Raw genomic sequence first — 26,082 nt, 5'->3', positions numbered from 1 at the left:
TCATTAGGAAGACTTTTCCTTGTGTCTAATTGAAATTTGCTCCTTGATAATTTAATAATAACAGCCACCCTTTATACAGTGCTTTATGTTTTTTAAATGCTATATAAGTTTACAAGTATTATCTCATTTGATCAGTGTCTCATATTGATCCTCACAATAGCCCTTTGAAGTAAATTAAATTATACCAGTTTATAGATGAAGAAACTGAGCCTGTGAAAGACTAAGTTATTTTTCCATGGTTACACAGCTAGTAAATTTCTGAGAAGGGATTAGAATTCAAATCTTCCTGACTCCAGGTCCAGCATTCTATCTACCTGGCCACCAAGCTACATCCTGTTTTTCCTCTTTGCTCCTAATGCTCCTTTCTGGGGGCCAAACAGAATCATTGTAAACCTTCTATAAATGTTTGAAGTCAGCTACCATTAACTCCTGAATTTTCTTTCTCAAGGCTACATATCACCATTTTTCTTTTACTGCTTCTTGGGAGGCACAATCTCCATCACCCTCATCTGGATACATTCAGAGCTTGTCACTATCTATCCTAAAATTTATTCTCAGAATAGAACACAATGCTCCAGATGTCATCTGAGAAAGAAAAGAATGGTGGAATTGTTGCCCATCTCATTCTGAACATGGTACAGCTACTTATACAGATGAGATCCCAGGGGATCTTCTCATTGGTTGTCATGCCATCCTATTGAGTTTACCAAAGTCCAATTTAAAGCCCTTTTCCAATTGAAAAGCACCTCTCCTTCCCCTTCTACCCACCTTCCAGAAGGCAGGAAATTATAAAAATCAGCAGCAGGGATGCTGCTAGCGATCTGACTGATTGATTGCTTGCTGGTTCCATTTAAGCAAGACAGGCTACTGATTGAGAAATGCTGTTGGTGTTCACATTTGAAATATCTGCAAGATGAAATGAATTGGAAAATTGCTCATTGAGAGTATTGGGATTCTGTCCTCAGTTTACGTGATGTGTGAAATTGTGTATCTTCTTTTAAATTTGCCCATTTTGAATATGGATCCAAATAGCTATATCTTGTCTCTATGTTTCTAACTAAGGAGTCTAGACTGTCCTTTTGGGGATAGCAGGAAAGAATTAGAGGACCAAGTTAGCATTTTTAGATTAGTTTGGTCATGGCTGTTGCTGCTGTGATCTCACAGAAAACTAGGCTAAGTGTATTTCTGTTTGAGAGGGGTGCCCCTATATGTACTCTGGAAGCTAGGCTGCAGTGGTTAGAATGCTAGACTGGAGTCAAGAAGTCCTGAGTTCAAATCTAGCCACAAGCACTCACTGTTTGACCTCAGGCAAACCTCTGTCTGTCTCTGTTTCTTTGACTATTAATTAAATGGAGATAGTAATGGCACCTAGCACTGACATCCCAGAGTTATTGCAAGAATCAAAGGAGATAACATCTGTAAAACACTCAGTACAGTGTTTGGCACACAGTAGGCACTTAATTCAGGTCATAGGTTACAGATATGAGGAAAAAGAAAGTTTCAAAATCCTCTTTGATTGGAAGGGTAATTCATTCCTCTTTTTTATGGTGGTCAGAGAAAGAAAAGTCCGCTTAACTGTCTTTGGTTGGATCAGAGAAAAGAAATTCCATATTTTACTTTTTCAGTCCTCTTTCATAAGAAGAGGAGTAGCTTAGAGACTCATGGAAGGAGTATCCAGATGAGAGTAGTAAGGATAGGAAATAAGCTTGTGGAATTTTCCAGTGACTTGCTTTATTCAGCATACTGAGAAAATTTATGAGGTTAAAAAAATCGAATGATGCCCATTTTCATTTGTCCTACAAACAAACTCTTTCTTTGGTACTACAACCACAACATTTGTTGGGGGAGACATGGGAGTAGGCTGGGGCTTGTTTTTCATCATGAATATATTCAGTAATTTTTACACATGCAAAGTATTGAATGAAAAGGTGACTTGAGCTAAGGTCAACTCTGTCCCTTTGGCATTTTGCATCCTAGCTCCCGTCAATTATTGGCGTTTTTCTTGTCCTCCTTGCCTGTACCTTACGTCAGTTGACTGTCCATTACAACGCCTCTTTTGCGTAAGAAGAATTTATTGAGTTTCCCAGTGGTGGTACAATTTCTCATCTGAAGAATTCTTTTTTCCAATGAGAAATAAGAAGCGAATGGGTGGGGGGAAAGGGTCTCCCCAGCATGGGCAGATGCCAGAAGTCTTCCTGGCAGGACAAGCATAATTCACACAGTCACCACCTCCCCATGAAACTTCCACCTAGTCTGCCTTTTTAAAAAGAAGCTATCCTCTTTGGATTCTGACGTAGCCTCTGGTAAGGGAAACTTTCCTTGGCTGCCTTAATGACTGCATTTCTCCAGTCAAGTAGAGTACTGTGGTTTTGTTTTTAAAAGGAGGGCCTGGGTAATTTTATGGCTGCTCATACTGTTTCTAAGTCATTAAGCAGACTGCTTGAGTAATCAGATCATAATAAGTATCAGGAAAATGAGGGAATCCATGAAGACACATTCATTGCTTTCCCACATTGGTGCAAGGTGCTACACAGAATGTTACTTTGGGACATCAGTAAGGTAGGGATATATAAAAATGGCATGCTGGGTTTTCCTTCATTGGGTAATAAAGGGGCTGCATGGCATTGTATTTCCATTTGGCACATGGGTACCATAGGCAAAGATAAGAGAAACTCCAAATGAATATACTTTTACCAACTTCTCTTTGGTTGTTCTGTTGGGCATTCCAAAGTCTAATACAGAATCTCTGGGATGAATGTGGGCCCTGACAGGGAACCCAGGACCATACATAGCTTTCCTTGATTTATTCCCCTCAAGTTTGGGACCCAAGACACATGGGCATCTCCTTAATTATAGGCACCTCTCCGGGTAGAAAATCACTTTATAACCAGCTCCCAGTTAGATTCCATGATGCCATACTCATAGGATTATCCATTTACTCATTTTCCTGAAATGCTCTTATATTACTCAAAATCAGCAGGTCATTGACCTGAGCATAGGAATGGTTGGTTTAGAGCAACATTTTCATTACAGCAGAAGTACTACCTTTTCTCTGCACATTTGACAAATATATCCAGTTTGTCTTTACTGAACTGCCACCATTTTATTTCATTCTCAGCTCTTGCTTGGAAAGGAGGGAAGGGGCTAGAACTCATGAATGTGTAGAATGTGTTGAGGTCATGCTAAACCTACACTGGTACTACTGATGCCAGGTCCTGTCAAAAATGTCTCTTCTCAAATAGTTCTGAAGTTAGAGAAGGAGACAAAATGGTCTGTGTTTACGTTGGCTTCTGGAAGAATAACCCGAGAAGGAAGAGACGCTAGAATTCTCCAGGAAGTTTTGAAGGAAGACAGCATTGTTCAGTCATGCCCAACTCTATGACTCTGTTTGAGTTTTCTTGGCAAATATACTGAAGTGATTTGCCATTTCCTTTTTTAGCTCATAATTTTTACAGATGAGAAAGCTGAGGCAAACAGGGTTAAGTGACTTGCCCAGGGTCACACAGCTAGTAAATGTCAGAAGGCAGGTTTGAACTCAAGAAAATGAGTCTTCCCGATTCCAGACCCGACATTCTATCCTTGGTGCCCAAAGGGAAATAGTAACCCTGTCAAAAGAAAGGGTAAACTAGAGTGTCAGTGTAACCAGGAGGATAAAAAAGGATCATGAGTACTCTTAAAGGGTGACTCCCTCCTTACTGCTTGAGAATAACTCTAGCTTGGTATGAGTGAAAGAGAGGCAGTGATCCTTTTTCCCTTCTACAGAGCTTTCAACTATCTGAGACTAGAAATTATAAATCTGTTAAAAGACTAGAATTGGAATGGAAGTCCTTGTGCTAGAAGTAACTGTAGTCCTCTCACTTTACCATTGACGAAATCAAAGTCTAAATAGTCAAGTGGTTTGCCTAATGATGTGGCTCCTAGTCCAATACATTTTCCACTATATTCCTCTCTGAAGTTTACTATTTGCATGACCATAACTTCTTTGGACTTCAGTTTCCTCCATAATAAAATGAAGGGGAATTGGAATAGGTGTCCATTAAGTTCCTTCCATGTCTATATCTATGATTCTATGAACCCATGACTCTTTTCCAGTGAAAAAACCAAGGTTCAAAGTCAAAGGAGAGATAAGGAAGGGACCAGCATCTATAAAACATCTACTATGTTCCAAACATTGTACTAAGTGCCTTATAAATCTTGTGCCCTATAAACATTACCCTTAGAAAAACTCTGTTCTATTCTTGCATTCACTTCATAGTAGAGGAATTTGATGCAGAGATTGGGTGTTTTGTCCAGGATCACACAGCTAGTAAGTCTGTGAGACTGCATTTGAACTCAAGTCTTCCTGATTCCAGGTCCAGCACTTTATCCATTATACCACCTTTGCTGCCTCTGTGAAGTAAGTAATCTGGTATGTGGGCTATGAACCCAGGTCTTCTGATTATAGCTTGAGTTCCCTTTGTACTAAGAACAGTCACTCCACAATTTGTATCCTCTCACCTACCCATTATAGCAACCAAATAGCACAAACACATTTGAATCAGGTCCTCCTTCTTCAGGTCTTACTCTTCTCTGGGCATGTATCACGTGCCCCCTGCCATGCTAAGCAGTTGAAGGCTGAAGCACAGTTTGGAAATAACATCTGGATATTTTAAGTACATCATAGATTTGGGCATTAAAGATTTTTCATAAAACTTTCTCCAAGAATCTTAGAACTGAAAAAGAACTTACAAGTGAACCTTCCATTTTACAGAATAGGAAAATGCATCCAAGAGAGGGACAATGATTTGCCCAAGGTCACACATTTATGCCAGCTACCTAGAGGAGTACCTCAAGGAGTCCAGTCTCTAGTTCCTACTTGGTTCAGCAGAAGGCATCCTGGATTTGGCAGCTGATGACCTGGATTCTAAGCCTATCCCTACCACTTCTTACTTACTATCCCAGCCAAATCATTTCACTTTTTGGAGCCTCAGCTTCCTTCTTTGCCAAACGAGGAGATTGGACTAGAGGAGGTATAAGGTCCTTGCTACCTCAAAATCTGGGAGCCTCCCTCTGAGGACATCTGAAGGAAGCCAGGGCCAGTGTAAATGAGGACATGAGTTTTTCTAGGTAGAGGGGCAGCAATGAGTGGAGTCCATTGATTTAGGAGTCTTCACTGAGTGTGGCAGCTTATAGGAAAAGCTCACTAATTGATTTGATGATTACAAAAACCAGAGACCAAGAGACCTCATTACATGACTGACTTTGGCTTCCTGTCAGGGCATGAGGAAGTCTCCTGGGTAAGGAGGTGACATTAAAAAGTGAGTCCAAGGCCAAGAACCATTCTACCCAATGTTCTCTGCCCCTTCAGTCATCACCATGGGAGGAGAGACTCGGTAGGTAATTGTTTTTTAACCAATTTAGGACATTTGCTTTTGTTTAAATATCTTTCAAAGGATTTTTCAAATGGAGCAACGATAGCTCAGATGGCTTTGCTGCCATATGATGACAGTTTTTGTTTAGAATGGGCTGAGAGAGAGCTCTAAGATGAAATATTAGATTTATGAAGGATGTTGGTTCTAGTATGCACGTCTGGTCACACAGCCTGCTCCAGGGAGACATTAAACAGATGTTCATCTTTGACAGCTGTGTATACATAAATAATTTAAGAAGGCTCCCCCAGCTCTTTTATATTTCATTTCTTATCTTAGAATAGCATCACCTCTAGCCCCCTCCTCTCTTCCCACCCTGAGGCTCTTCTTGGGTTGACTAAATATTGTAAAAGGTCAACATGAGAGCTTAGAACAGATTTAAGGAACATCCTTTCATTCACAGCTTTACTTTAGTATGAGGATGTAGCAAGAGGAGAGACAGAGAAGGGGAAGAGATATTCCCAACTAGATGTCATCAGGTCATTAGTGGTACTTCATATTATTGTCGAGTTATTTCTACGCCTCTTATTCTCCCTACTAAGCCTCGTGAGAGCACAGATTGTGTTCTTCTTTGAATCTCCCTCCCATCCTTACCGAAGATCTTGACTTAGCAATGGAGACCGCTAAAATCTAGAGTCAGGAATACATGAATTCAACTTCTACCTCAGACATTTGCTCGACCTTGGGCAAGTCACTTAACCCCATTTGCCTCAGTTTTATCATTTGTAAAAGTGGGGGCAATAGCATGAAGTATCCCCCAGGATTGGTGTAAGTATAAATTGAGTTAATATTTGTAAAGCTCTTTGCAAATCTGAAAGCACTGTATAAATGCTGGCTATTTTTATTACAACATATTTATAGAGCACTTTGAGGTTTAAAAAGCCTTTTGCCGTACTATAAAATAGGCTGTGCAAGGATTATTACTCTCAAGAAATTTCCCAAAAGTTGCATAGTTAATAAATGTCATAACTGAATGTTCAATAGGTAATTTTAAAAACCCACTTTTACCTTTTGTCTTGCAACTGATACTAAGTATGCATTCCAAGGCAGAAGAACAGTAAGGGTTAGGCAACTAGGGTTAAATGCCCAGGGTCGCACAGCTAGGAAGTGTCTGAGGTCAAATTTGAACCCAGGACCTTCCCAACTCCAGGCCTGACTCTTATTCACTAAACCACATAGCTGCCCTCAGTAGGTTTTTTTTTTTTAATCTACTTGATATGAGATTATGCTGAACATAGAATGTTAGCACTGGAGAGTACTTTAGAGATCAATTAGCCCAACCATTTCATTGTAGATGAGGCAACAAAAATCAAAAGAGGGAAATGACTTATCCAAAGTCCTACATGATAAGAGTCAAAGTTTTTCTATTATATCACACATTGCCTCAGACTGTTATGGGTTAAATACCTTCCTATGTGGTAGGATTTTAACAGAAATCTAGGTAGAGGATTTACTTTATTTGTTTATTTATTTTAAACCCTTCCTTCTGTTTTAGTATTCTAAAGAGAAGGGCAAGGGCAGGCAATATGGGTTAAGTGACTTGCCCAGGGTCACACAGCTAGGAAGTATTTGAGGCTAAAGTGGAACTAAGAGGATCTCCCAACTCCAGGCTTTGTGCTCTATCTACTGTGCTACCTATCTGCCCCTAATTCTTTTTTTATTTTTTAAATAAAGACCCTTGCCTTCCATCTTAGAATCAATACTAAATATTCATTCCAAGGCAGAAGAGCATCTTTTTTATTTTTTAAATAAAGACCCTTGCCTTCCATCTTAGAATCAATACTAAATATTCATTCCAAGGCAGAAGAGCATCTTTGTTATTTTTTAAATAAAGACCCTTGCCTTCCATCTTAGAATCAATACTAAGTATTCATTCCAAGGCAGAAGAGCAGTAGGGCTAGGCAATGGGGGTTAAGTGACTTGCCCAGGGTCCCACAGCAAGGAAATATCTGCTGTTGCTTTATTTTTTATTTTTATTTTTTTATCCAGGACCTTCCATCTTCAGGTCTGGCTCTCAATCCACTGAGCCACCTATCTGCCCCTGCTCTTAAAAAAAAATTCTGCATGATTTTTTTCAGTTAAGTTAGAGTCCCAGGTGAGGAACTTCCTTTTACTAATGCGGTTCGGCAATTGTTCTGCAACAAATAGAGTTAGAGTCATCCTGGCGAGCGCTTTGAGGTTAAATTACTCACTGGGGGTCACATAGCTTGTATGACTCAGATAGGGCCCTCGAACCCAATCTTTAGAACTCCAAAGCCAACTGTTTATCCCCTGGGTTTCATAGCCTCTCCCTTTATGTCTTGAAAGGAGATTCCTCCCCCCCCCCCCAACCCCCCAACTCTGCTTCCAGGAAAGCATTGCATTAAGAGTGTAATTATGGGGAGCTTTTCATGTATACAGTTTATGTCTCTTTAATAGAGGCCATTGTCTTGCAACTGTTTGCCAGAGCTAACTCGAATTAATTCTAGACTGCTAAAACCGCCTGTTATTTGCTGGTTACATATGGATCTTGAAGCCATCAGGCAGAAATCGTCAGCCTCTTACCTGAGAAGGGACGGGTCTATTGCTATGATTTCTCAGTTGGCTTATTTCAGTCCAACTCACTTGGTACTCTTGTTCCCAGAGCCTGGCTCTCTCCTTGCACTGTGTCTTCACATTTCCTACTTTAGGTCTAGTCTTCCGCCTTTTTCTTTCTCCCTCTGTCTTCTTTCTAGCCTTCCTTTTGGAGACAGATTCTGTCATTAGTGACTTACAAAACAGAGCTGGAAACCATTGGCTTGTGACTGACGCACCCAACACAAATGTGCTTCCACTGTTGTTGACCTAACTTGGACTCTGAATGAAAGAAGGAAAAGAAAGACCTTTTGATGTTAGAACTGGTGTTCTGTGTCCCAATGTGCTCCCAGTTCCTTCCCCGGTGGAGCTAGGGCTGGTTTGCTCAGCTGACCTGAAAGAAATATTTTGTTTTGGTTTTGCACTCAGAGGACTAACAATTTTAGCCACCCATTGAAGTTGATAAGAGACCCTCACACTTCTATTTAGTTGAAGGGTCTTCAAAAGTATTTTGGGACAGTGAACATCGAGTGTTCCAAGCAGGACTGAGTCACCCTAGATGCTATTCAAACAGTTGTCCAGTAAGTATTTTGAGACAGGTTGGGAAGATTCCCATGGTGCCTCCGCACTAAGCAGGGGAGAAAGGATCCAGCCCAATACCTTAAACTAGATGAACCTCATCAGTTTCCTGGGATACCAGCTCTTCTTTTAGAGAGCCAATTTGGAGGCTGAAACGGATTCATTTTGCCAAGTGCTGAGAATACAAAAAAAAAATGCAAAAACAATCTCTGCCCTCAAGTAGCTCACATTCTGATGAGGAAGACAAGCAAAGTACTATGTACCTACAAGCTATATTGGTCCCAGGGCTGTTTTTTTTTCAGACTTCCCTGTTGAACTGGAGGCTCTAGGCTTCTTTGCCTCTGAGTCTGTATTGCTCCCTTCCTTCATAGATCTCCAATCAATCAATAAAAACCCTTACCTTCCATCTTAGAATCAATATTGTGTATTGGTTCCAAGGCAGAAAAGCGGCAAAGGATAGGCAATGGGGGTTAAGTTACTTGCCCAGGGTCCCACAGCAAGGAAGTGTCTGAGATAATTTTTGAACCCAGGATCTCTCATCTTCGGGTCTGGCTTCCCTAATCACTTGCCCTCTTTTTCTGCCATTATGACACAGTATCTTAATACATTTCTAACATACACTTCCCTCTTTCCTTTCTATCCCCAGACTTTATATACTTCTGACCATAAATACTTTCTGGGGCTTATTTACAAAAGAAAAGAAAATATAGAAATTTAGATATACTATACCAGGATATAGTCATTTAAAATGCATTTAAAAGGCTAGGGGATAGAGAGCCAGGTCTAGAAAATGGGAGGTCCTGGCTTCAAATTTGATCTCAGTTGCTTCCTAGCTGTATGACTCTGGGCAAGTCACTTAACCCTAATTGCCTCACCTTTACCAATCTTCTGTCTTGGAACTGACACTTGTTGTTGATTCTAAGACAAAAGGAAAGGATTAAAAAAAAAAAGGTTTGGATGTATAACTTACTAAACTAGCAAATCTTGTTATTGTTGCTCAACCTAGTTTGGCCATGATTTTCTGTTTGTCTAGATTACTTGTACCCTTGTGGCCTTGAGAGGAAAATGATCTTTGCTCTCAGAACACCCCCACACTTATTGGGAGGCTCACCCACCTAGATGCAAGAGTGAGAACTTGTTCTATTGAATATCCTTGGATTAATTCAGTCAATTAAGAAGCCTCCTCATTACAAAACACTTCACACAAATAAAGTCAGATCTAAACAGCTGGAAAAATATTAATTGCTCATGGGGAGGCTGAGCTAATATAATAGAAATGACAATTCTTCTCAAATTAACTTATTTATTCAATGTCCTACCAATCAAAACTGCCAAATAATTATTTCCTAGAACTAAAAAAAATAATAAAATTAATCTAGAAGGACAAAAAGTCAAGAATATAATGGGAATTAATGAAAAAATGTGAAGAAAGATGGCTTAGCAGTACTAGATCTTAAACTTTACTATAAAGCAGTAATCATCAAAACCATCTGGTACTAGCTAAGAAACAGAATGGTGGATCAATGGAATAGATTAGCTGTAAAATATGTAGGTGTAAATGACCTTAGCAACCTAGTGTTTGATAAGATGAAAGAGCCAAGCTGTTGGGATAAGAAATCACTATTTAACAAAAAATGTCAGGAAAATAGGAAAATGATGTGGCAGCAACTAGGTATATACCAGCAATCACACCCTACACCAAAATAAGGCTGAAATGGGAATATGATTTAGCTATAAAGAGTGATATCAGAAGTAAATTAGGGGAATAGTTTGCCTGGTAGATCTATGGAGAAGGGATGAATTTATGACCAAATAAGAGATAGAGAGCATTGTAAGATATAAAATGAATACTTTTGATTATATTAAATGAAAAAAACTTTTGTATAAACAAAACCAATGTAAGCAAGATTAGAAGGGGAACAACAAACTAGGAGGAAATTTTTTATAACAAAATTTTTCTGATAAAGGTATAATTTCTCAATAGAGAACTAAATCAAATTTATAAGAAAACAAGCCATTCTCCAGTTGACAAATGGGCAAAGAATCTGAACAAGCAATTTTCAAATGAAGAAATCAAAGTTATTGATAATCATATTAAAAAATGTTCCAAGTCACTCTTGTTTAGAGAAATGCAAATTAAAACACTGAGGTACCACTTCATACCTGTCAGACTGGCCAATATGAGAGTAAAAAAGAAGTGATAAATGTTGGAAGAAATGTGGCAAAATTGAGACACTACTGCCTTATTGGTGGAGTTGTGAACTGATCCAACCATTCTGGAGGGCAATTTGGAAATATGTTCAAAGGACCATAAAATTGAGTATGTTCTTTGGTCCTGTAATCCCACTACTGGGTCTCTATCCCAAAGAGATTGTTTAAAAAAAGGATCTACTTGTAGAAAAAATATTTATAGCAGCTCTTTCTGTGGTGGCAAAAAATATTGGGAATGGAAGGGATGTCCAACTATTGGGGAATGGCTGCACAAATTGTGGTACATGTTGGTTATGGGACACCATTGTGTTCTAAGAAATGATAAGCAAAATGATTTCAGAAAAAGCTGGAAAGATCTATATGAACTGATACAGGGTGAGAAAAGCATAATCAGGAGAACGTGGTATACAGTAAGAGCAATATCATACAATGATCAACTGGGAAAACTGGGCTGCTTTCAATGATGCAATGAACTGAGACAAAATTCTGAAGGACTTATGACAGGGATGGCCATCCACCTCCAGTGAAAGAACTATTGGAGTTGGATGGATGAGGATCAAAGCATATCTTTCACATCATTGTATTTGTGGTTTTATTTTAGGAGTGTGGTCTTAACAATGACCAATATGAAAGTGAGTTTTACATGATAATACATGTATGGCCCAGGTCAAATTGCTTACCATCTCCTAGTGGGGGGAGGGAAGGGATGGAGGGAGAAGACTTATAATTTTGGAAAATGTATGTTGAAAATTATTATTACATGTAATTGGGAAAATAAAATATCTTTGAATAAAAAACAATAAAAAATAAGCTGCCTCTTTGATCAAGTTTATGATATTTTACCTGCTTACTTTTAATTAGATATTACCCCACCATCCCTGCAATCAAATGAAAGCTGGATATGCAGCTGGTCCAGACTGTGTTCCCATTATCTCAAAACTAAAAATTATTCAGCCCAATAAACATTTTGCTCCCAAATTTCACAAAAGTAAACCAATTCTTTCACAAGTTCCTGGAGGTCAGAGAATACTGTTTTTTCTTCTCTTATCCTAGGAAAAAAAGTACAAAAATGGCAAAGGACCTTTTTCAGGTCATCAGGCAATGGCTCCAGCACCTTCCATTTTATTGGCATGGATATGTGTGACCTGTCTGTTTGGTAGGAGGAAGAAGAAACCAAGGAGGGAGGTGTCAAAAGGGGAATGAAGTATCAAGGGAAAGCTGATCACTCCTACCCTCTGGAAACAATTAAAAGTATCAATTCTATAAGCTCCAACTAGTAAACCACCTAGTAAAAAAGCTCTTTCACCATAAATTCTTGTTTGGTCTCTGGGCAAAAAAAGAATCAAAGTCCAGTCATCTACTTCAGTTCTCTTACTTTAGAGAGAAATCAAATGCATCCCAGAGAAGCTGGGATTCAAACCTGGGTCTCTTGATTCCAATTTTAATGTCCTTCCTACCACTTTACACTGATTCTGAGTATTTGCAATGTCAAGTTCTTTCCCTTCTTCCTTTTCATGTCTTTCTGTCATAGTAAAGGCTATAGTTCAATCTCGATTAATTCCTTGGATGAGATAGCCAAATATGAGGAAATCTACTTCTTAATGTTGTTGCCCAGCATTTGTAGGGAAATCTACATGCTTCCCAAGCTGTTTTCCAAGAAGCCATACTGAACTGAAGTAAGAAAAAAACTTTACTAAGAAGAGAATGGAATTGGGACTTTATCTTGAAGGGAGATGAAGAAGTGGAGGGATGGATAAAAAACCCACAGGGAAATGCTTGGAGAAGGCACTTTAGTTCATCTTTGCTGATGAGATCATTTCCTCCTACCTCCTTTTAAATAGCTATGCTTTTGGACTATGTCTAACAGAATAAGTACATGGCCTTGGGTGGTAGGGTTTCTTTTAATAGCTATAAACAATTTGAAATTCCCTCATCCAGCACACAGCAAAGAAGCCTTTGCAAAAGCTAAGCTTAGCTGAAGCTTCTCATTTTCTTGATTTTTTTTCCCCTTGGCAAACATAAAAGGTATGAGGGAATAAGACTGTCTTAGATCAAGGAGCATGATCCCCAGAGGAGGCTTTGTCTTCTTTTGGATTTGAGTCTCATTCTTGTGAATTTGGAATATATGAATAATGGAATATTCCTCCAACAGGGCATTGTCTTGGCCCTCTCCCAAATGTTTGGTCCCACTTTTCTTGCATGAAAGAATTTTAAGTTATATGTAGCCATAGTATCAGTGACTAAGAGTCAGAAGATCCGAGTTCTAGGCATTACTGTCTTGGTCAATGTTGAACAATTAGCGATTTTGAAAATAAATGCATAGGGTAGCTAGGCGGCACAGTGGAAACCTGAGTTCATATTTGGCCTTAGACACTAGCTATGTGACCCTGGATAAGTCACTTAATTTTGTTTGCCCTTCAAGAAAAAGAAAAGAAACGTATGTATGACACCTCTTTAAGTTATAGCTACATTATTAACTTTTTCACAATCACTTTCTTAAGTATAGACATCAACAAAACAATAAATGAAGCCTGATTTGTAGTGTTTGCTGCTTTCTGTGGTATAAATGCTCATGATAAAAATTTATAATCTGCTTTTGAGCGCTGATATGACCTGGCTCCAGCATACCCTTAGTTCTAAACCTGGTATCACCATACCTTAGCTGTGTGACGTTGGGAAAGCTGTCCCCCCCCCCCCATGTGCCTCAAGTTCCTCATCTATAAAATAAAGGGAGTTGGGTGAGATGGCTTCTAAGATTCCTTCTCAATCTAACATCCTATGCCTCTGTGAAATGTGTAAGCCAAAAATATTAATTTTCCCCCCTCTTTTTGTTCTAGGCAGAGTATGAAATTACACCAGATGAAAAACTGGGAGAGAAAGGGAAGGAAATCGTGATGAAATACCTCACCCCAAAGGTAAGGGGCAGCCAAAAAAATATAACTACAAGAATGTGAGTCCTTACTCCACCAAGCAGAGAGAACAAAAATATCCGACAGCCCATGTTCGGAAAGGCTGAGGTAATGACCCCCAGGGAACAAAATCTGGGGATGAAAACAGCCTGGAATCATGGCTGCAAGTCAGACTCCAGAAATATCATTTTTCACCCAAAGGATTCATGAGGCCTGAAGGACCTCAGAGGTGTGAGGTCATCAACCCCTTAAGGCCAATTCTTGGGCCAGAGGTTAGCTTGGGAATCTGGTCACAACTCTTTGGAGGCAGGAGATCCCCTATGACATATGACTGAGTCTGTTACCCCAGAGAGCCCTCAAATGAAGTCTTCCAAGAGCATATGATGGGTGTGATTTAGGAAGAATCAGCTCAGTGATTGAGAGGAGTTTCACGGAAAGCTGAGGGTGGAAGGGACAGAGAGGCAGACTGGGGGAATAGTTGTCTGAGGAATGCCTTAATTCATGGACCTAGACATGGGATGGGGAAATCTAGGGTGACCCTCCCCTACCACAGGCCTTCTGCTAGCTTCCATTATTTCATTCTATTCACCTCTATTAATAATAATAATAATTGATATGGTATACAAGGGGGAAAATCCCTGAATTGGGGGAAGGGGTTCATAGATTTAAAGCTAGAAGAGACTTGAATGCTCACCTCATTTATTTTCTCATTGTATATATGAGGGAAACTGAGGCCCATAGAGGATAAATTATTTATCCAAGGAGATAAAGGTGATAGGTTGTAGAGCTAGGATTCGAACCAAGGTCTCCTTGACTCCAATTATAATTCCCTTTCTATTGGAAACCAGGGTTTTAGTCCCTGCTTGGCTACTTACTGTATGACTTTAGACAAGTCAGTTAATCTCTTGGGGAGTGAAGTTCTCTTACCTGTAAAAAAAATAGGGATGAAGGGAGAGATAATGAAATTATATGTTCCCAAAAGTCTTTCCTGTTTGCTCTTGCTGCTCAATGTTGGGGGCAGAGAGGGGTTCAGAATGGCTCCTTTCCAGCCTTACAGGGGAATTGGGGTTGATGGCAGGAGCTGGAAGGGGCCTGCCACTGGAAACTCTCCTTTTTTTTGCTTCCTTCCCCCACTGACCGGAGTTAACCTCTGTGTAGAAGCTATTGCCAAGAGGCAATAAATGTGGGGCTTTAAACACATGAATTATCTTCAGCTTAAAGCCGCTTAAAACCTCATAACAGTAACCAAGCCCCAAGACCTCTGCTTTAGAAGATTTTACAAGTGTGGTGTGTCATCCTCCAGGGATCCCGGATACATTTTCCCCAAGTGTCTTCTCCAGTTTTCCTGTTGAAGTGATATAGTATATGTTGGCCAAGTTCAATTGAAAGGAATGGGAAGGAGGGTTGAGCCTTTTCTTTAATTAATCTTCTTCCCACAATAAATTTCTTCCTACAGTTTCAAGCCTTTCTGAGGATAGCTCAGAACCTATTTTTACTTAGCCAGTCTGGGTAGTAAGCTCCTCTTGGGTAGGAGAAGGAAGGCTGCTTAAACTGTATCAGATTGGTGAATGACTGGGTGCGACTTTGAATTTCTGTGCCCTGAACGACGAGACCCAAGAGAAGAGATAGTAGGTGCCCCAGCTGGAGATAGTGAATTTGCAGAGCATGTCACCTTTTGTCAAAGTTCTTTTGCATATATTATCACTGACTAGCTTTTTCCATTTTGGGAATGTATGGGACTAGGATCAGGAAAACCTGGGTTCTAGCCCTAGTGTAGCCACTAATGAGCCATGTGAGCGTGGACAAGTCAATTCTTCTTCCTGGGTCCCTCATCTGTTAAACGAGGGGGTTGGACCAGTTGACATGGGAACTCCCTTAACAATTCTGTGTGTGCAACTGAATGAGGACAAGAATAGCTTTCCCTTTTTTCTTAATGAATCACCATGGACAAAGAATGTATCACCTAGTGGCCAGCCTCCTTGTATCAGTAGCCAAGTGAATCTTTGGACCATGGATGACGTCTGTCATCAGGGCTGTGCTCAGAATCTTTAGAGTTTGGCAGAACCCGAATGAACTTTGACTGCTGGCAAAACATTTGAGAACCCAGGATCATCTCCACACCACGACAAGGCATCAGATGAGGATTTAATAGTCTGATAATCCTACAGACTTAAAATAATTTTGAATTAAACTAATATCACCCTTGGGTGAGTCCCTTTCTGTCTTCATTATATCAGCATGGAAACATGTCACTTTCAATCTGGATCCAATTAGGAAAAGCCTCACTCCTCCCCTCTTTTTTCTCCAATCAATTTGTCTACAGACATTTATTAATCATCTGCCAAATACATACATACATATATATATATATATATATATATATATATATATATACACACACTCACTACTCCAGTAGGAATTATGGAGGGAATCAAGAGACTGTAAAGAATATGATCTGTGACTTCAAAAGAGCTTACAGTCTAGTTGGGAAAAGGCGATAGAAATGTGTAAAAAAACTGGATGCCAATAGATGAGATTGTTTACTGTAGAATCTACTTGCTCTTCATTTCTCCAGTGAAGAATCTGTCTTCTTTCAAGACTCAGCTCAGGCACTACTTCCTCTCAGAAGCAGCTTCTCCTTACTCCTCCGCAAACAATATTGTATCCTACTTCTCTGAACACATTGGCTCTCCTGATAGAATGTAAGCTCCTCGAGGGCAGGAATATTTTGTTATTGCCTTTGTGTGTCTAGTATCTAGTCTTCTACATTGTAGACTCTTAGTAAATGGTGGTTGTGATAGAGGAGTTGTAACAAAGGAGTAAGTAGTTACGTCACAAGTGACTGATAGGGAAATTTATGTGCTTCTTTAAAATGAGTGGGTTGGACTAGATTATATCTTAAGACTAGATTTTGAAGTTTCTTCCAGCTGTAATATATTATCTTATTCTGCCATTCTGTGTTTTAATATTTTCTCAAGCCTTTTCTTGCTCTAACATTCTATATGCTAAAGTTTCCAGGTCCCTTCCACTTCTGACGTTCTAATATGTAAAGTTTTATAGTCCTATGACTCTGGACTATAGGAGTTCAAATGAGGGAGCAGTTGTCATAGACCAAAGTAGTCCAGAACATGGTCCTGAAGAAGGATTTGGGTTCCCTTGAAGCCCGGATCCTTCTCTGTCCATTTTGTTCTGACTTTTTGTAGAATTGTTTTGCAAACACACACACACACACACACACACACACCATCACACCATCACACCATTACACTATTACACTATCACACTCTCTTTATCCCTACCACTGCAAATATCAACAAGGCCCTCTCAGAACATGAGATGTGTTGCTTTCAACATCGCCTACAGATATTAACCTTGGTACTCGATGGCTTAAGAACAGACAATATGAAGTCAAAGTTGAGATGTTGAATAAGCCCCGTGTTAGCATCATTCAAGAACCAACAAAGATGGAAAGCCTGGTTGAAGCAATTTTCTCCAATGAAATGGTTTCATCTGTATTCATTCTCTCAGCTGCTAGGAAATAGACCAAGTGAAGACAGCTGCCAGGGAAGTATTCTTTCAGTTTATTTTCTTCTCAAAGATATGCAGGCCTGAATATTGTTCTCTGTGCTCCACTGAGTAGGGAGCTGTAGCTCCCTTTAGAAATTCAGATTTTCCCTTTGTTTTTATAAACAATGATAGGATAAGGCAGGGAAGTTTATTCTTGAAAAAGGGGAAATTGCTGATCGGCCCATGTCTGGGGCTTTCTGTTTATGGACAAAAGAAATCTGTTCCAAGTTCTTATTTGGCTCTTTGAGAAATATCCACCTTTCAGAAGAAAAAAACTTGAATGAAAGGAAATAATAATTGTAAGTTCACTCATTCTCTACCCCTTCCTTTCCTCTTCTTCTAATCACCATCACCCTAACCAGTCTTAAATGATTGCAATAGGCAGCTCAAACTGAAAGGCTCTTCTGGGAACTTGACTGTACTGGGTTCTAAAAGGGTCAAAGGAATGGAGTGGGTTCTCCAGTGGGCCACTTTGTTTATTCCTTATAGTTATAGCATAGTCCTGGGTTGTACTCTACAGACATAAATTGTGTTACATCCATTCGATCTTCCCAACAACCTTTCAGTAAAGTGAAGACAATTCTGATGAGGAGGAAGGAGGGTAGTTGTTCTTGCCAACCAAATTAGATTTTTAAAAGACACATCAGAATATAGTTGCAGAGGTAAGTAACAAGGAATGACTATAAAGGCACAAGATAGGCCAGTAATGATGGTGTCAGAAGTGCTGAAGCTTGGAATGAGTTGAGCCTGGGAAGGAAAGCTTAGAATAACAAAAAGTGATCAGAGAGGGTGGGATGGGGATAACTGATGACAGAGAATAGGCAGAGCAATTTGACTGTTATTTTGTTTTTATTTTCTGTGCCCAAGAGAATGATCTTTGAACTAGAAAGGACAGTACAAAAATGACTAATAGGAAGTTGGTGTCCCAAATAAGTATGTAGTATTGTGGTAAGAAGGTATCTAATTGCCCCTGATGAATTCAAGTCACCTGGCCCAAATGAACATGGGTGATTGCTCCACTCTTCCCAGTGAACTTTGAAAAGACAAGGAGAAATGGTGATGGATGTGAATCATAGGACCGATTTTCAGAAAGGGGTAGGGGAGAGAATTGTGCCTAAAACTTATAGGCTAGTGAAAAAAAAAAGGAGAAGAAATTGCAAATAAGAAAATTGAGGCTTCATGTAAGGGAGAACTTCCAAACAGTTTGAGCTACCCCCAAACCAAATAAACTGTCTTGTTAGTAGTGTCTCCTCCCTGGCAGTCTTTAGGCAAAAACCGGATGGCCATTTATAGAATGTATTGTTGGGAAGATTTTTTTTTTCGGGAATGAGAAAAATTAGCTGATTTCTTAGGTCCTATCCAACCTTGAGATTCTGTGATTCTGTTGGACACATTATACAATTTTCACCTTACAGATGAGAACTCTGAGGCACTAAAGTGATTTCCCAAGACCACACAGCTGGAAGTAGTTGAGGCAGTCCTGGAACCCAGATCTTTGGATTCCCAGTGCAAGGTTTTTCATTCTAATGTGTTACCTGTCAATTTATTTTTATATTCTATTCTTAAACCACAAATTGAACTCTGTATTCCTGATTTACCAGTTAGCTAGGGAGGGAAAAACCCTTCAAACACAAAGGAAATTGGGTAAGAACATATGAGTGACTCAATCCAAATTCATCCTTAATCTTGAATTTTAAAAATTGTATACACACATACACACACACACATACTTGTGTGCAGCTAGGCAATTGGGGTTAAGTGACTGGCCTAGAGTCACACAGCTAGGAAGTATGAGACCAGGTTTAAAACTGGGACCTCATGTCTCTAGGCCTGACTCTCTATTCACTAGCCCCTTTAGCCTCATTTCACACTAATCTTCACATGCTCTGTTATTCAACCAGACCTGACTATTAGCTCTTCCACAGTCCCATTCTGCCTTCTCTCACCTCTGTGCATTGTCTCAGGTCATTCTCATGCCTGGAAAACATTCTTTCCTCATTTTTTCCTGTTGAAATCTTTGTCTTCCTTTGGGCCCTGGCTCCACAAAACATTACCTGATCTCCCTAAGTAGAAGTAATGACTCCATCCTTGAACTGTCCTAGTGCATTCTGTCTGTTTCTCCTATTCACCACCATCATACTTTAGCTCTATGCGCCATAACCCCCGTCTCTCTGCTCTCTGAAGGAGTTTAGGCCAGGAGATATTGGGCCATTTTTTGTCTTTGTCTGCGTAGTTCCTTGAACCCAACAGCTATTTCCATTCTGGACTGTTTTGGAAGAGCTTCACTGGTTTAAAAGGAAAAGATGTCAAAATGAAGGCGAATCAACGTTGAGGAAGGATTAACCCTTGGAACTAAATCACAGCTTGTAAATCACCAGGGCATCATTAATTTGGGCCCAGTTGGGCTTTGTTCAGCAACCTGATGCAGAATTGGACTCTGTTGCAGCTATTGTTTGTCCAACAAATATGGCAGGGAAAGAGCAGAATGTGGCGATGGTAAACAGCATGACTTTTCTCCGTCATGTCTGGATGGCCATGCCTAGAGATGATTGAATTGACAGAGTCCTACTTGCTCGTGGAGATGATTGTTTCTCTCTTTTTCACCCTCTTATGCCATGAGAAGGCTACAGTTTTGGAGCCTGGGTCACTTCTCTCTTCCTTTTTTTCTCATTAAAATGTACCCAGCCCCTGGACGCCCTTCACTTGGCTTTGCTGGATATTTGAAGCATTCTTCCCTCTCAAAGACCTCCTGGCCTCTCCTTAATTCTACTTTCCTGATTTCCACAAAACTCTTTCAGCTTCAGAAATTTGGGCCAAGTTCCTCCAAAGTTGAAGTCTCTTTTTCTCTCTTGCTTAAAGGATTTTGAACAGTTCTTCTTTCTTTTTTTTTTTTGATCACCTCATTTCTCTATTTGAAGTTTTCCTTTTAGCCAAACCAATCAGAGAACACGAACATACACACTTCACCAACTCTGAGACTCAAATACTAAGAGTTTCACTTAATAGTAGGTTCGATTGAGTCAGAAAGAGGTTCTTCCACTTTGTGTTTTTGTTTTTATTTTCTGAGCTCCCAGTGAGGCAAAGCAACAAATCAACATTTTCCTTTGGCAAAATGAAGCAGCTAAGTAGAACAATAAGGTGGAATGCTGGACCTGGAGTCAGAAAAACTTGGAAAATTTTAACTCTAACTTCAGATGCTTACTGGCTGGCTGTTTGGGCTTGAGTAAGTCACTTAACCTCTGTCTGCCTCAGTTTCCTCATCTTTAAAAGGGGGATAATAAGAATACTCATCACTTCATAGGGTTGGTGTGAGGATCGAATGGGATAACATGTCCAGTGCTTTGTAAACCTTAAAGCACTACATAAATTCTAGTCATCATTATTGTTGTTCATGTAGACTTCTTTTGATTTTCCAAGAGATTTCTGGGTAAACTGTCAGGCAAAGGTTTTTGCCCCATAAACCTAGCTGCCAATCTAAGCGATGACATTCCTTCCTTCCAAAGAATTAGCAAGAGTGATCATCTCAAAAGATTTTCAGAGACAAAAAAACCTGAACTTTGAAGAGGGAAGCTTTCTCTGCCTCTTCAAATCCTAGTCGTTTTTCAAGGCCAATCTTCTTTTTCCATCCACTCTCACCTCTTTCCTGAAGTCTTCCCTGTCTACTCTAGCCCTTAATGATCTTCCTTCTCCCCCTTACTACAATTTAACTCTTCTAGTTTTGGATAATTGTTTCAGGTGTATTGGCCTTGTTTTCCCAACATGATTATAACCTCCTAAAGGGCATGAGGCAAGACTTTATGATAGCTCTGCCTTCATGGAGGCCCTTATATTACTCTCCCAATTCCTTGTCATCCACTCCTGAACCTAGCACAAAGCTAGGCACATAGGAGGTGCTCAAAAATATTTCTGGTGAATCCATTGAACCACTGGTGCCCACAATTGGTGAAGTCTGCACTGAGGGAAAGAAAATACTCAAAACAGGAATACCGAACTGAACCCGTTCTTTGGGTCCTCGGTCTGCGGCAAAGCCCACACTCCAATGTCAGTGTGACCTCCCAAACAAGGCAGATCCCTAGCCCAATGTCTCTTTCTGCTGTGGTTCTAAAAGCACTTGGCCAAGGAGAAGAGCCAGCATTTACTAACATCATCAACAGACGGGCACCATATTCTTTTTCAAAATTCAAAATTATAGCATTTGTTCTAAAATGTTACATTTACCACAGGATCAATAGAACTTGTTTTCTTTATGCCTGTTTCAGGGGGGATGTAGAAAGTTCTGAATAGTTCTGTGTGGCCCTACGGCTGGCCTCATAACTAGGGTGAGACAACTAAGGCTTTGTCTGAGGGTGATGAATTTAGAGGAGATTGGAAGAACTTGTCATAACTTCAGGAACAGAGGGGGAAAAGGACTTAGAGTTTAATTGGCAAGAGTAATTAGTTAACCAGTGGAATTGCTCATTGGCTACAGGAAGGGGTTGGGAGGAGGAGAGGGAAGAACATGATTCATGTAACTATGGAAAAATATTCTAAATTAAATAAATAAACTTTTTTAAAAAAGAATTAGTTACAAGAGGAAGCTTCCCAGATGGCCACATGGAGCAGCCACAGTGAGCTCCATATCCAGTCGGCCCTTCTCTCCTCTCCCCCCAGCTAGCACACACTTTGTGTGCTTGTCTCAGGTATGGACGGTGGTACTTGCTCCAGCTATGAAGATTCCTAGTTATGACTCTGCCAGCGATGCTCTTTGGACACCCCCTCTACTACAACATTCATTTCAGTCATTCATGAATTTTTCAAGAGAAACAAAAATGGGGCATATTTGGAGTCAGTGTCCATCTTCCTAATGGGGATAATGGTAGTGAGAGGCAGGAAGCTGACTTTCCTATAGCATGTTTTCCCCAGCATATAAAAGCACTTTCTAGCCATTACCTCATTACCCCTCCCAAAAATAAAGATCCTTTGAGGTTGAGTCTTTCATCCACTGGAAGCCATGCCTAGGCTGGGAGTGGGCATTTAATGGTTGTTGAAAATGATATTGCTACTCCTCAGGAAATTAGGACATGTGGCAATCTTATTTCCAGAAGGGCAACTTGATGATTTTGCCAGTGGTCACACATCTAGGCATCTATCTAGCTAACTGCAAATCAAGAATGAGGACTCAGGATTGGTTGGTCAGTGCTTTTCCACCCTCTGGTGCTAACCCTGGAGGTGTCCTCAAGTGTCTCCAAATGGTTTAATTGGAGCTATAAATCACCATGGCTTGGGTGTATATTGACACTCCCTCTTCCCCACACCTAGGGTTTTTTGGATCCTGGTCCTAGGTAGGTCTGGACATGTTGCCATTGGCAAGAGCCTTCCCATGAGGAGGGAGGGGAAACTTGCATGTGAGAAATGACTGGTGTTTCTGAAGAGAACTATAGAATATATTGACACAAGAAACCCCCAAACATATAGAGAGATGCAGACACTGATATACCATGTTGGTGAAAATTTGGTCTGGATTTTTTTCCCAACAATACCAACAAAAGAAAGCTAATTCCCCCTACCCCCTTTGTCCCGTTTTTATTTGGAAGCCATGTATTATGTCTCCTGACATAGCTATTTATGGTCAGTCAGCTTAACTGGCTCTGACACTTTGACAGAAGGTTTGTTTGATTTCTTTTTCCACATGGTCCTGAAGGTTTTGATTAAGAAGGTAGAAGAATAGAGCTCTTTCCCCCCTGTCAGCCAGAGCTTAAATCAACCCTCAAGTTAGGAAACAATTTTCTTAGGGCTTGGCTTTTGCCAGAGGTCCCTTTGTCCTGTTTGGTTACACTGTTAGTATAGTCAATAATAATTCAGATCTTGGAGATCATAAAGAGAATAGCTTGGATTCTGAGAGCTCTTTACATTTTATAGTGCGTTTACATAGCAAGTATCATTATTTTAATTTTTGAAGATGAGGAAACTGTGACTTAGGGATTGAGGGGCTTGCTGGAGATGGAATAATTAGTTCCCTTTCCCATCCTGATTCTTTTCTTAGTGGTGTCAGATAAATGTGTGCTTGGCAGGGTCACTTCAATTGGAGCCAGATGACTTTTGGAGGGCAAGAGATTCAGTGCTAGAAGAATCTTAGGGTCATACATCTCAGGATTCATTCAGTTCAATTTAATAAACATTTATTAAGGGGCAGTGATATTCAGTGGATAGAGAGCCAAGGCTGGGATTGAGAGGACCTGGATTCAAATCTGGACTCAGACATTTCCTGGCTGTTTGACCCTAGACAAGTCACTTAACCCTGTTTTGCCTAGCTTTTGCCCTTCTGTCTTAGAGTTGTTATTAAGACAGGAAGTTAAGGTTTACATTTTTTTTATTTTTAGCTTTTTAAAAATTTGATTTACTTGATTAATTAAGAAAAATTTACCATGGTTACATGATTCATGTTCTTTCCCCTCCTCTCCTCCCACCCCCTTCCCTTAACCAATGCCCAAATCCACTGGGTTTTACATGTGTCATTGATCCAGACCTATTTCCATATCATTGATATTTGCACTAGATTGATCATTTAGTCTACATCCCCAATCATATCCCCATGAAACCAAGTGATCAAGGAAATGTTTTTCTTCTGTGTATCTACTCCCACAGTTCTTTCTCTGGATGTGGATAGCGTTCTGTCTCATAAGTCCCTCAGAAATGTCTTGGATCATTGTATGGATGCTAGTAGAGAAGTCCATTACATTATATATTTTTTTAAAAACAAACATATGTTAATGTGCTAGGCACTGTGTTAAGCTCTAGAGATACAAATTAAAAAAAAGGAAAGACATCCCCCACTCTGAAAGAACTTCAATCTAATGGGAAAAGACAACATGCAAAAAGAAGTTGGAAAAAAAACTGGGGTGCAGGAATGGCACTAGGAGATGTGATGTTCCATGAAGTTGAAACCAAGCAAAACTGTTGATAGAAAATGCTGAATTATCTGAAAAGTTCTAAAAGGAAGGCTTTCAGTGTTTATAGCTCTTCTCTCCAGCCCTCCAATGAGAGAGACTAGGCAACCGAGGGAGCTGAGAAAGTGCTTAGCATAAAAAATATGAGGCCTTAGAGGTTATCTAGTCCATCTTCCTTATTTTACAAATGGGGAAATTGAGTCCTAGAGAGGTTAGGTGATTTGCACAGCCATGTGAATAGTGACAAAGGCAAGATTTGAACCTTCCAAATCGACTGTTCTTTCTCCTGTACCATACTGCCTTTAGGGATCACAGAAGGTCCTTTTTGTCCAACTCCTTCCTTTTCCAGATGTGGAAGCAGAGGTTCCAGGGAGGTTAAAGGTCTTGTGTAAGGTCACAAAGGTGAAAAAAAGGTGAAAAAAAACTCTGACCCTGAATTAAATGTGTTTTCTACTTATGCCCCTTCAAAGTGGAAAGGAAAAAAAAAGAAAGAAAAAGTGGCATTGCTGGCCAATTAGAAGAGGAAAGATTCATAAAAATCCTTGAATTTTTTAGATGAAGAATCTGAATCTGGAAAAAATGTAGCAAATTACTCAAAGTCCTGAAAATTGTTAGTGGAAAAGCCAGCAGTAAAATCCATAATAATTAGGTCCCCACCTTGTCTTCTTCCTAGTACAAAAATATTACCCTGTTAGGTAGCTGAACTTTTCTCTAAAACCTAACCCAGATGAAGCAAGGCTACATTTTGGCATCTGTGAGCAGAAATGCCTTATAGCATATAGTCCCCTATAGAACTAGTGTTAGATTGATCAGTAAATTCAGAGGGCATCAGGAGTCTTAGCTGGTATGTCTCTGAAATTGAGAAGTAGCTCCATTGAGCCCAACTCACAATTAGCAGTCGGAGGTAAATGGCCATTTATGCCTCCTTCCCTTCCTCTCTCAACAGGGGAGGCTTCCCCATCCCAGGGGGCAGTTCCATGCCTACAGATATAGGATCTTTTCTTGGGATTTTGTTTCCTTAATCCTCAGAAAGCCTATCTATTCCCAGGCTTATTCCTATTTATTCCTTCCTCTTCATTCTTACCAAGTACCATCTTGCTCCTGTTCTTTACCCAGTCCCATGGGATTCATTCTCATTTTATTTGGTCTATCCCTGTAGGAACTTCCCCATTCCTTCAATTTACCCTACTTGATTCTCTACCCCCACTCTTATTCTGGAACTTTTCCTATCTACTAATTTTTAGCTAGTCATTTATCTTCCTTCCCTTTTCTAAGTGACCCGCCCACCCTTCTTCCTTCCTTCCTTCCTTCCTTCCTTCCTTCCTTCCTTCCTTCCTTCCTTCCTTCCTTCCTTCCTTCCTTCCTTCCTTCCTTCCTTCCTTCCTTCCTTCCTTCCTTCCCTCCTTCCCTCCCTCCTTTCTTCCATAATGTAATGGGAAGAGCACTAGACTATGTTAAGGATGCTTGGGTTCTAGTCCTAGCTCTAGGTGCCTACCATGTTCCCAGGCACTGTGCTAAGCCCTGGGAATACCAAAAGAGAAAAAAGACAGTCCCTGACCTCAAAGAGCTTATAGTCTAATGGGGCAGACAACAACCATTGGAATTTATTGAATAGGAGGTGACACGATCAGACTCACATTTTAGGAAAATCATTTTAGTGGCTTGAGTGGCAAGAGATTTTAGGCAGGCAGACCCACTAGCAGATTATTTCAGTAATCAAGGCATGAGATGTGTGAGTCTGCCACAGAATAGTAGCAATGCCACAGAAGAGAAGGTGGTATATTCAGGAGATGTTGCAAAGGTGGAATAAACAGGCCCTGGCAACAGATTGGATATGGGGGAAGGGAGTGAGAGATAGTGAGGAATTAAAAAATGACTCCTGGAGCAAGAGCATGAAAGACTGGGAGGATGGTATTGCCACCACAATAA

General features: G+C 40.1%; 1 protein-coding gene across 2 annotated transcripts in view; it reads left to right on the top strand.

Moving 5' to 3' along the window:
• The window catches only part of GRK5 (G protein-coupled receptor kinase 5), a 334,138-nt gene that overhangs the window by 225,926 nt on the left and 82,130 nt on the right, over positions 1 to 26,082 (top strand). For both annotated transcript variants that reach the window (XM_001376878.4, XM_007478919.2), the window contains one exon: positions 13,589 to 13,666. In XM_001376878.4, the coding sequence (XP_001376915.3) occupies positions 13,589 to 13,666 (78 nt within the window). The remainder of the gene's footprint in view (positions 1 to 13,588; positions 13,667 to 26,082) is intronic.

Source organism: Monodelphis domestica, chromosome 1 (assembly GCF_027887165.1).
Source record: "Monodelphis domestica isolate mMonDom1 chromosome 1, mMonDom1.pri, whole genome shotgun sequence".
Taxonomy (NCBI): domain Eukaryota; kingdom Metazoa; phylum Chordata; class Mammalia; order Didelphimorphia; family Didelphidae; genus Monodelphis; species Monodelphis domestica.
The sequence above is the reverse complement of the archived record's forward strand: the minus strand, read 5'-3'. Positions and strand labels throughout refer to the sequence as shown.